The 13,181-nt window shown below is 36.7% G+C and overlaps 1 protein-coding gene across 4 annotated transcripts in view; it reads left to right on the forward strand.

Annotated features, from left to right (window-relative positions):
* Positions 1-12,223, forward strand: part of LOC111874297 (protein crumbs) — an 87,586-nt gene extending 75,363 nt beyond the window's left edge. For 2 of the 4 annotated variants that reach the window (XM_023869677.2, XM_023869680.2), the window contains exons 12-14: positions 1,361-1,537; positions 5,291-5,421; positions 8,992-9,544. In XM_023869677.2, coding sequence (XP_023725445.1) covers positions 1,361-1,537; positions 5,291-5,421; positions 8,992-9,033 — 350 coding nt within the window. In that variant the 3' untranslated portion in view covers positions 9,034-9,544. Of the gene's footprint in view, positions 1-1,360; positions 1,538-5,290; positions 5,422-8,991; positions 9,545-10,834 lie in introns of those variants that run through there. The other 2 variants (XM_023869679.2, XM_023869678.2) reach the window with 2 other exon arrangements.
* Positions 12,224-13,181: the final 958 nt, after the last annotated feature.

Raw genomic sequence — 13,181 nt, forward strand, 5'->3', positions numbered from 1 at the left:
TGTGAAGATTGGAAGAGGAGTTCGACAAGGATGCTGTTTATCACCAATTCTGTTCAACTTGTACAGCGAATGCCTTACCAAAGAAGCTCTGGATGGGCTTGGAAACTTCAAATTAGGAGGGCAAATTATTCAAACTGTGAAATATGCAGATGACCTTGTGTTAATGGCTAAGGAAGAAACTGTGCTACAGGGCATGATTGATAGACTAATTGAAATTGGAAGGTGCTATGGCATGGAAATGAATGTGGAGAAAACAAAAGTAATGAAAATTTCGAGACAACCAACCCCAGTCACAATAAAGATAAACCAAAAACAACTGGAGAATGTGAAATGTTTTAAATATTTGGGTAGCTTGTTAACAGATGATGGAAGGTGTACTAGTGAAATTAAATCCAGGATTGCCATGGCAAAAGCTGCATTTAGCAAGAAGAAGAAAAATCTTTTTACCAGCAAATGAGATTTAAATTTGAGAAAGAAACTAGTGAAATGCTACATTTGGAGCATTGCTTTGTATGGGGCTGAAACTTGGACACTTAGGGCAGTAGATCAGAAACACCTGGAAAGCTTCGAAATGTGGTGTTGGAGAAGGATGGAGAAGATCAGTTGGACCGATTATGTGAGAAATGAAGAAGTGTTATTTAGAGTCAGTGAGCAGAGGAATATCCTACACAAAGTAAGAAAACGGAAGGCTAATTGGATTGGTCATATCTTACGCGGTAACTGCCTTCTAAAAGAAGTTATTGAAGGAAAGATAGATGGGCGGATAGAAGTGACCAGAAGACGAGGAAGAAGACGTAAGAAGATGCTGGATGACCTTGGGGACAGAAGAGGATATTTTCATTTGAAGGAGAAAGCTCTAGATCGCATCAAGTGGAGGAACTGTTTTGGAAGAGACTGCGGACCTGTCGTCTTGATAGATTACTGATGAATGAATGTAGCTTACGTGAAAATTGCTTTACACTTGTGTTAAGTGAACTGTGGGGAAGTCCCTACTCTATCCTTATCACGTGAACTCTTATTTTTACCAATAGTTTGCGTAAAGCGAGGTATGATGATAGGAGGGGGTGGTAGATCACTGGCAGTTTTGACACTAAAAAGTCGATCACAACCTGTTTGAAGATGGACATGCCTGTCATAGATGCACCCATTTGTGGTAAAGCATTTCCAACTTTGAATGGATTCCAGATAATAGATGAGACAAATCTTCTACTGGATGCGCAACTAAATAAGTTCCCCTACAAACGTCTTACTAGTACACACAGAGAAAGGGGAGAAATGAAACCTTACTAATCAGAGAAAACAAAAGGGTATGCATCTGGTACAGTCAACTGACCACAGTTATATGACATTTACATGACAGCAGAGAATGGTAACATGCCCCGGCTGGTGCTGGCAGACCCTGAGTATCGCCATCCCTTGAGGCATCACCGGAAGGGGGCACCTTGTTGGCCCAACCCATGCCAGGGTGGAGGGACCTGTCTCAATGGGCCTCACCCCAGCAGGCCCATTCTTTGCATCTGTCCACCAGACAGGGAAGGTAAGAAAGCAGATGTAAAGGGGTGGCATGAGAGCTCATGGGTAACTCTATTCTGATTGCTGGAGGGTGATTTATACATGTAGATTTTTTCTTATTGCTAGTGGGGTGGGACTAAGTCCCTTGTACTGCAGCCTCTTCTGGCCTATTGTACCAGCCCCAGATGATAGGTGAGGGTGATTGTGGAGCAATTGGTGGAATGAAGATTGCCAGGGGAAACCGAAGTACATGGAGAAAACCTGCCCGTGCCACTTTGTCCACGACAAATCCCATTTGACCAGACCTCGGGATCGAACCCGGGCAGCCACAGTGGGAAGCCAGCGACTAACTGCTTGAGCTATGGCATGGCCTAGATATTTCTCTTAATAATATTCTTGTAGACTTACACATTTTATGAATTTAGGGGAATACAAGCAATTTATGAAACGAGCAGAAGTGGCTATTCTCCTCCTGGGATACAATCGCTTTAATTGTCAATATCATGTACATATGTAGAAGCTAAAACTTTAAAGGTACAACACTCAAATTAAGAAATTAAGTTTAATCATGTAATTACAAGGAATGGAGATTTGAAATGCATTCAGAACTTTTAACACAACATCTATACACTGCTTAAACATCTATAGGTACTGTACATACTGGTAAGAGTATGATGTAAATTTGATATCTCTTGAGTATTCTTGAGTACTTTTCCTCAACGCTTAAAATACGCTGTATTGAAACCACTTTTTAAAAAAGGAGAGAGAAAATGCATCTCTAATTACAGACCAATATCCATATTGACTTCATTCTCAAAAGTCTTTGAAAAAGTTATGTATAATAGACTACTTGAACACTTAAATTCTAACAACATATTAGTCAAAGAGCAATTTGGATTTAGGAAAGACCTAACAACAGAAAAAGCAACCTATGAACTAACTAACGATATTTTAAGTGCTCTCAATGACAGATTAATTGTGGGAGGGATTTTCTGTGATCTAGCAAAAGCTTTCGATTGTGTTAATCATGATATCTTACTATCGAAATTAAATTTCTATGGAATAACTGGCAAAGCTAATGAATGGATCAAATCATACCTCAAAAACAGGTATCAAAGAGTTGAAATAAATAATAAAAACTCCAGTCATAATGCATTTTCAAACTGGGGAATTATAAAGCACGGTGTTCCACAAGGATCAATTTTAGGTCCCTTACTTTTTCTTCTCTACATAAATGATCTATCTAAAACCATCAACAATAAATCTAAACCAATTCTATATGCAGATGACACTAGTATAATATTTAAGAACTCTAAATTTGAAAACTTTAAAAATGACATAAATATTGTATTTGAAGCCTTAAACAGATGGTTCGAAGCCAATTTACTCTCATTAAATTTTGATAAAACCCATTACATATCATTCACAACTAAAAACAACCACCAAATTGATCTGGACATCAGTTATGCCAACAAATTAATCTGTAAAGTACTTGATACAAAATTCCTTGGAATACATGTAGACAGTACACTGTCTTGGAAAATACATATTGAACAAATTATACCTAAATTAAATGCAGCTTGCTATGCGATGAGATCAATTAAGCCTTTTATGTCACAGGAAACATTGAAGATGGTTTACCATGCCTACTTTCATTCTATTATGAACTATGGATTAATATTTTGGGGGAACTCTTCACATAGTGTAATAATTTTTAAAATACAAAAGAATATAATTAGAATCATTACAGGATGTAGAAGTAGAGATTCATGTAGAGAATTATTTAAGAAATTAAAAATTCTACCTCTTCAATCGCAATACATATTATCGCTTCTCTTATTTGTTGTTTACAACAAAGATAAATTCAAATTAAATTCTGATGTCTATAACATGAATACTAGACAAAAATATAACTTCCACCTACCCTCATCAACTTTATCAGTATATCAAAAAGGAGTCTACTTTACTGGCATAAAAGTGTTCAACAATCTGCCACAAAGTATTAAAAACTTGGGCAATGATACTAAAAAGTTTAAATCAGAGTTAAAGAATTATCTACATGCTCATTCCTTCTACTCTTTAGATGAATACTTCAATGTAAATAGAGAATGATGTAAAATTAAGTTATATTAATTTTTAAGCTAAAATTGCCTGTACTTATGTATGTAACCTTTTGACTTGTTCTGTATCCAAAGGTACTAACCTGCTTAGGATTTATAGAATGTAAATAAATTCAATTCAATTCAATTTTAGGTCTGCATTATAAAACATGTAACAGAAAAATGATAGAAAGACCAACATTTTGATCAAAATGTGTCTCTAAGTAAAAGTTACCAATTTTATCTGTGAAATATTTACCTTTGTGTAATTCTGACCTGCCTCTTTGTAGATACAAATATTCACAAATTGACTTTCTTTACATAATTTATATAACCATTTTTTTGGGCACCAATGCAAATTTTAAGCTTTATATCACTACCTGTATAGGTAGGAAGGTTTAGTATGTCCTTCTGAAATTTACTGAATTTTTTAAGAGAAATACATGCCAATATATTTTAATATAAGTTTTCATTTTTAATTGGTTTATCTGCAGTGTTGTTGTGTCAACCAATTTACTAAATTTTAATCTCAGTTCTCCATAGGAACCCCAGTGTTCCTAATATATACATATTAATGCAAATGTGGTACAGAGGTTTCTTTCTTATAACCAGGGCTTCAGCAGGACAACTTAAATCCAGCACTCATTTAACACAATCTCCTCCTGTATACATTTACACCTGCTCCCAATCTTTATTAAACAGCCTGTAGTAAGTGGGGGAGTATATCTGTGGAGCTCTTCTTATACCTGTAAACCATAAAAACAAAACTGGCCATGCAGCCAGCATGACGTTGCTCCAAGTTCATTCCAAAGGCCAGGAGATAATTTTCCACTGAAACAGAACATCTGACCCAAAAGTTTCTAGATCTCTCTCTTTCTGAAGGAGGACGTGAGGGACTCTCAATGTGTTAGTTAGAAGTTAATGTATTCTTGTATAAAAGACCAGAAAGATTCTGTACTTAAAGATACCCCTTTCAGAAAAAGCTCCTTCAGCATGTGCACACTTATTGAATAGTTTCAGTCAATGCAGGAAGAACAGACTAAAGGTAACCTTTGTTTTGTTTTTACTGCAACAAAGCATGTAACTGGTACCTATTTCTCACTTAACAAACTTCATTTTTGCTACAGTAAGTTCTGAAACTACATGGAAGTTTCACTTTTGATTTATGAATTTTCACCTTACAATTTCTATGGAACGAATTATCTTTGCAAATTGAGGGACACCTGCATTGGATTCTCCACTGCATCCTGTTCCAACTGTTTCTATATCATAAATGTTTTTACCTAGTCATGACACTGATAAGTTCAGGGAAAAAGAAAAAGAAGTTAGAGCCATATTTTGTAACCATGAAGGGTGCCTGACTTATAAAATATTGTATATTGCTAGAAGCTCCTGCATGAGAAGTGCTGAGTTGGCAGGTGCTTTGTCATGACATGTTTGTCAGATCCTGAATTCACACTTTTGCAGCTTCTTACCATTTTATGTCATCTTAAAATACATTTAAACACCTATATATAGAAATGTTGGTTGTTCCAGAGACTGACTCTGTTCTCTCCTGAGATAAAACACCTTGACAGTGTACAGCTGATGATGATGATGATGATATCAGTGTCATCAAATTTTAGAACAATATGTATAAGGTAATTAATATTTATTAATGCAATATCTTGTACTGTCAGGTGAGTTCTGTGAGCGAGCCAAATGCCAGGAGGAGATGTGTGAGAATGGAGGTCGGTGTATAACACTTGGTAATAAGGCTGTCTGCTACTGTCCACCTGAGTTCACTGGATCCAAGTGCCAAGTCTCCCAAGTTAGTTAACAACAGATACTCTTTCTGACTGTAGCAAGTCCTACAACTTGAATACAGTAGCCCCTTGTTGAACATGGTGTTACACTCTTGAATTATACCAAGGGCATCCAAACTGTGCTGTGCAAATGCTTGATCTTATGCAAGATAAAGGGAACTGGCCTCAGAAATGTATAAGAAAGTTCAACGTTCAAAATAATCTAGTATAGTATATGCATATATTCTACAATGAACTTTTATTTATACCTACCATAATTATAAACACAAGTCGTTTGTGCCATATCCTTGATCCACAAAGAAATTGCTTTCTTGGTCTCATATACCTATCAGTCATGTTAATCCGGCACTAGCCCCCAATGTCTGTTTTATGTCTTTTGATAGTTCTGAGAAAACTTTCATTAATATGCAAATGCCTTCAAATAAGTCCATACTTTCACTGCACTCTGGTTTATCAAGGACATAATTTTCTGTCATTACTTCTCTGACTTTCTTTGCAAAAGCATCATTACATTTATGTTCTGAGGCAAAATAATACTTACATGCAAGAAAGATAGGAAAAGTTATTCCATATGCTATTTGACACAGATGTCCTCCCAGCGAAAGCCATGTTGTCACTGTGAGGCCGGGTGGTGGGCACAGGCACTGTAGATGTTTACATCAGATCTGATGATGCCCATATGCTGCATAATGATTACTGAACCTCGACCAAGTTGTATAAAACTTCTGTCTAAATTAATTTAAATTGTTAAAATCAAAACCATATTAACAACAAGGGGTTGAATGAATGAATGAATGAATGTATAATGGGTGGACCTTCTCAGCCCTCACACCGCGAGCTATAGAGATCTATTGTGCTTCACAACAAGGGGTTATTGCATTAACACGTTCATTGAAAAGCATGTTAAAGATCTTGAGTTAAGCACTTTAACTACCTACAAAGTTACTTTCTCTGCTCCATACAGGCATTGAAGTTTATTTTTATGGGTTCCTTGCATGAAGTACATAAAGGTGGAGGTCTTGTAAATCCGTCTGTCTGTACATTTAATCTCTGGAACTGATCGATTTCAATCCAAGTGATTTGAGGTCTACCATGAAAGTTGCTGGGTAAATTTAAATTCACATCCACCCAGTACTTTACATAAAACTCAAATTAGACATACATCAATTTCCTCAAAAATGAGTCACATACAAGAACTTGGTGGAAGGCATAGCATGCAGATGTTATTGAGACCTACAATATTTATATGAACTGTTTTACAGTTCCATCAATGTTTAATAAAATTCAAGGAAGAATAAATCCTAACTGCAGTGTGATTAGCCTTGTAGTGGCACATTTGTATTTTCAATGAACAAACATCAACATTTATCAGGCATGCAATAGAACAATGAATACATTTAGAAAATGTGTGTATACTTAGCCTACTCTCCTCATTTTTAACAAATAATTCTTCACTATTATTGCTTGGAAAGGCTCAGAACTACAAATAAATAGTTATCAGCATATGCCTACATGCTAAATAATGCTGAATATCTACTTGGTATTCACTTTTCAAATTTTATAAAATTTTGATATACATTTTATTCTTTAAAAATAATTCTCATCAAATTTCAAAATACTCTTCTTGTACAACTCCACATGCAGCAATAGCATTTGTATCATGTTCCAATGTGTGACATTCCTTTCTAACCCTGCTTCTAATGTGTATTACTTAAAAAACAGTATTTTCATTGCGGTAACCACCTGAAGAAGACTGTACAGAAGCTGAAACATTTCATGTCACAAACCAATTAATTTGATGTCAAGGGCATGATAGTGACTTTGTGCCTAATTAATGAATAATTACACAACTGAATATCACTGGTGTGTTGCATACAAAGGACGAATAAATACAGCCAACTTGTCTATATTATGCCTAAAATCACTAAAGTGTTCTAATATATAATCTGTATTAACAATCCTTTACTAATTTGCTACATAAATACATATAAATAGTTGTACATGAGTACAGGGATGCAACAGATGAGAATTCAGTATTGCAAACCCTACAGACTACACTTAAAAAGTATATACACATTTATTTTCTTACTCCTTTAACAACAAAGCACACAGATGTTAGTTCACTGTTATGACATATACTTTAAAACTCACGTTCAAAATGCGAATCACCAACATCTGTGCATTACTGACAATGATGTACAAAGACTGACACACTTCTAGGCACAATGCTGTTGGAACTGCAAGGTAGATAACGTGACAGACATGGTTAGTTCAGCTGCTTGTGTTTAAAAAAAAACATGAAATTGCTCACAAGCTGAATCTCAAAGCAGCAGTATATAAATTTGCTGTCCTCAAGGACAGGGAAGTAACTGCTTGTAAAATAGAAAACAACACTGGTACAGTAGGCTGGGTGGGACATGAGCTATGGCCTTGAGATGTGCATTAGCTTTGCCACTGGAGGTAATTCAATTTGTATTTACATTTTTATCTTTAGTAGTACAAAGAAAGCTGTTCCCCTCCCCTCCCTCTCTAGCATCTTGGAGCTCAAATCCTGCCAAACAACTTATAGCACTCGTTCCCAGTTCTCATTTATGCATCTCCATTATTTTAAATTGTGTCATTAGTTCATTGCATGTGTCTTTGGTCTTTAGAAGCATGTAAATATGATTAAATTTGTCTTGTGATTCTGACACTTGTTCACTGTGGATGTTTTCCACTTGTGGGGTCTAAGTGTGTGGAAAGAAAGAAAGAAAGTCACAAAAATTTGAATTGTTTCATATTTGGTCCGTTACACTATCAATCACAAATTGTCAATGAATAATCCGTCGAGTGTAACAACGTTCTTAGGTCACTTATTTATTTCACTCGCCTTACATGTTTCGGTTCAAAAGAAACCATCATCAGAGGCACGTTACAAACACATGAAACCACTGGCGTTGTATTGTACACAGTATGTAAGCTGCGTGATCTGCTACAGATGTCGGAGTGTAAAAGCACAACACTTTCTAGTAACGTTGAATGCATGTACACCTCTTGCATTCCATCCAAAGAATGCTCTCAAATTGAGCCGTCAATGTTAAAATATTTAAAAGCTTAAAACATTTGAAATAAAATTTGGCTCCTTCTTGTTGATTCGTCCCGGTGATGGGAATCGTCAACTTGAGGTTGTGTATGCTTTTGGTCGGATGTGTCTTACGCGTTGTGTGTTGTGTACACAACACACAAGCTTAAGCTTTTAAATATTTTAACATTGACGGCTCAATTTGAGAGCATTCTTTGGATGGAATGCAAGAGGTGTACATGCATTCAACGTTACTAGAAAGTGTTGTGCTTTTACACTCCGACATCTCTAGCAGATCACGCAGCTTACATACTGTGTACAATACAACGCCAGTGGTTTCATGTGTTTGTAACGTGCCTCTGATGATGGTTCTTTTGAACCGAAACATGTAAGGCGAGTGAAATAAATAAGTGACCTAAGAACGTTGTTACACTCGACGGATTATTCATTGCCAATTTGTCACAAAAATTTAATTACTTCGACCTGTTAATGACACTGCATTCTGATTTTCTAGGGTTCCAACTCATCTGTAAAGCTCCACAAAATAATTCTCTGATTACAATGGTTCCAGAGCAGAATTGGTTACTTTCCCAAATGTGCTATGAATTAAAGATAATTCTTGTGTCATCACTGCATTACAGAAATAAAATTTGGAGTTATTTGTAACAGTCATAAGAAATGTATTTAGCAATGTATGATTAATGCTGACATAAATATGTAATCTTAACTGCCAAACATGGACAAAATTTGGAATTTGTAAACGGTTCTAACATCAAAAAACACACAACTCAAAAACAAAACAAATGTAAAATATTATGAAAACCAATTCATTATGCCTGCCAATAAACAAACAACACAGCAAAATTATTTCATTAGATGTGCTTTGCGACACCTAAAACATTTTTTTTTTGATCATGGAAAAATAATCTTGAGAGGATTACATATTTTCTTGGAGAAATGTATATTAGTAGTCCTTGGGGCGAGATAGGTGCTGGGACAGCGCAGTCGGTATAGTGACTAGCTACAGGCTGGACGACCAAGGGGTTGGAGTTCGAGTCCCAGTAAGGTCAAGAATTTTCTCTTCTCCAAATCGTCCAGACTGGCTCTGGGGTCCACCCAACCTCCTATTCAACGGATACCAGGGGTTCTTTCCCCGGGTGTAAAGGGGCCGGGCCGTGAAGCTGACCACTTACCTCAAACTAGTGCCAGAGTCATGAAAATGTGGATCTATACATCCACTTCCCCATATGCCTTCATGGCATAATGCTTATTTAGTTAAGCAAAGGGAAACTTTACCTTTTTACCTTTTACCTTGGGGAGAGGTAGAAAACTGACATTCACACAGGACAACAAAAACAGTCAGGCCAGCCTTCAATCTCCACACCTCTACTCCTCCAATGTTGTTGGCATACAGGTAAATCACTGATTTAAGATCTCACTATAATGGCACTGTAGTAGCATTTGCATCTTGCTGAAATGACACTCTTCAGTGGTGTATATTACAGCAACACATGGCATAGTACTCTTCTGCAATATGCAGTACAGTATTTTCAGGGAAGAATGGTAGTTATTCCTCCTGACAAGAGATCACAACCGTTTTCCCTGCAGGTTACTGGCAACTGATTTTTCTAGTGTCACATGTGATCTTTTTGGGTCAGTACAAATTTATGCCAACTGATAGTGGTATCACCAGATCACACAATTAAATCTGGAAAGGATTCGCTTTCATCACAATTTTATAGCAACAATTTAAAGACATTTAAGCTGCAAATCTGTATCATCTTTATTCATGTCCTGCAACAGTCTCAGTAAATGTGGTTTCTGAAGTGTACCGTGCAGAAAGCAGTGAACAATGGTTTTACAGACATTAGTGTCAGATTTGAGTCCCAGAGACTTTCTAGGAAATTGTTTCAAATTTTTAGCAGTTTCCATGCACTTTCACCATCAGTTGACTTGTTTGATGTTGCATGATGTCCCTGGTGCAATCTTTAATCTGCCTCAAATTTATCTTACATCCTTCAGATGTTTAAATATGTTGACAGTCCAGTTTAAAGATAATTTCTCCAATGTTTTACAATTCATTTACATCCTCAGTTTTGAAGCTAAGAATAAATCAATTTATTTTGCTCAAGTGTGAAATGAAGTCCATCACTTTCATTAACAAATGAATGCTGTGTTGCTGATTGTATGACACTGAATAGAAGACCAATGTGTGTGGCAGTATTATTATGCATCACTGTTAAATGTCATTTCATTGTTTGTAATTTTATATGTTTTATGAAAGTTTGAAGAAAGTGTACATTTCTTAGAGACACACTGGATACTTCATTCAAAGCATTCCTCTCTGAATTCTGCAGGGTACAAGCTAGTCTCCAGGACCTGAACAAGATTGGTGACCTGCATTCGCATCACTGATACAGGGGGTCCCGCCAGATCATCAGTTAATACAAACCAATAACTCACATTCAACTCAATCTCCCTAATCATCAGTGATATCACATATCCTGATGACTAGTGCCATACCTGCAGCTCAAAACCTCTCTGTCCGGCATATCAGCAGTGGCCACCATGTGATATATTTTAATTCTGTTGTGTTTAGTGGTTAAAAGTGACTTCTGTGAGGATATATATACGTGCACATCCAAGGCAATGTCAAATGCAGAGTCAGGATCACTTAATGCAATATGAACAATGACTGGCACCCACAGAGCACAGCTCTGGAATTTAGCCAGTTAAAACTCCTATAAAATGTTGCCCGTGTCTAGTCTACAGTAGCTAATAGGAAGTAACATTGTGTTCTGCTGTTAATTTCATCAAATTTACTTTCTTAACTAAGCTGAATCAAAACAGACTACCACATCTGTATCTGTTATGTTAGTCGATAATTTAGTTACTTAATAATTTCCTAAAGGTGTGCAACATTACCTTGCACTTATGTTAGACACTGTTCTCTGAGATACAACTCATGCAAAATACACATGACATTTCAGAAGATGGTTCATTTGCTATCTTCAGGCGACTGGTTGTTGTTATATTGACAGGTTTGCTATTCACTGTCATTGTCAACACACTGATAGCAGCTAGGGACGAACTCAGAATCATGTGCATACTAAACCACATCAGAAATCTACTGGTAGCATACAAGTTTGGTAATCAAATGCTCACGATTTACCCAACTGTCGACATTAAAATCTAAAGTAAAAGAACATGTCGGTATGCTGAAAAATGTAGTAAAAATGCGTAAAGCTGTCCCTGTAACGCGAAGGCCCAGAGCATGTGAGAGGTCGAGGCTCCCACATCTTCTAAGACAATACGGTAGGTTCACAGACGGCAGTAAGGCTGTGAGCCTTATGCACCCGTCACTCTCTCAACCCCAGGGCCATATTGCTGCTGTAAGGATTAGATAAACTGAAAAATTCAATGACCTCATCGGGACTCGAACCAGCGACCTTCCAAGCTTGTAACATAGTGCCTCAACCAACTATGCTACCACATGTCCCATGAGAATGTACTGCATATTAAATGTACTTTAGACAGTGGATGAATTCCAACTTAACTGCAGCTAATTTAGTCAATTCTTGTCATAAGATCTCCATAATACATCATCTGTTTCTGTGTTGTTTCAAAGTGAAGCCAAAGAGATTTCTTGGACAAACAATGCTCTTGACTTTCTTAATTGGAATGATGTTTGATAAAGAAGCCTCACCTGTTACAACATGATTAAATAAATAACTGCATACAAACACCTACTGTGGCTATTACTCGTATTTCTGTTTACTTCCTGCAAACATCTTACAGTTATCGGCAGGCTTATCATCCACATTCGTTTTCTCCCACATTTGAACACATATGAGTAACTGACGTAGCTTAATGCCCCCCCGGATGGGTTGCAAACTTATTGTTCCTCTCCTATTTCCTGCCCCCTTCCTCTGCATCCTGCATTACCAACTTCCACGAGATGAACACAGCTTCTAGTACTTCAAACATAGTAAGGAAGTAAGCCTTGAGACAACTGAAATTCTCTGAAGGACCAAAACTTAATGTCCTCAAGTATCTTTAGGGCCAAAAACTTCAGGAAACCTGTTAAGATTGTACATTGAGAAAGGGCATCATCGGGGTACCCAAATTTGACGGTTATCATGTGATTGGGACTGTCTCTTGCCAATGCACTCCTCAGACATGTCCTTGTTTTGCCTGAAGATGGAAACAAAACCTGTTTCTGTAATACATTTTTTATTTAAATGGCTAATGTGTAAGATATTAAATTAACCATGTCCTTTTATATTTAATATCCTGAACAAAATGTCAACCACCAGGAGAAATGCCTACCTTCTTACATAACACCCATTTATTTGTTCCATCAACACCAAATCAAATAAATACCTAGTGCACTAAACATCTTGACAGACTGTACATTATATTAATAATAATAAATATCAGTGGGGAGAAGAAAAGCCTGCAGTTGCTTAGTTCTTATGGTCCTCGATTGGCTTATCAGTGACAGTTCACTGATTACAGAGTAGCTATGTGACCTCTTCCCTCACTCACAACAATATCTGAAACTCTTTTACAGGTATGTACATTCCATACTTCAAACTGACATTATCAGGTCATAACTTTTATCTTCTAAATTATTTACATATGCCCTGCACTCGCAGACATGAATGAAAATGTCTTACTCTCATCTGAAATTCAGAAACAACA

This window comes from Cryptotermes secundus, unplaced genomic scaffold (assembly GCF_002891405.2).
Source record: "Cryptotermes secundus unplaced genomic scaffold, Csec_1.0 scaffold2042, whole genome shotgun sequence".
NCBI classification, from domain to species: domain Eukaryota; kingdom Metazoa; phylum Arthropoda; class Insecta; order Blattodea; family Kalotermitidae; genus Cryptotermes; species Cryptotermes secundus.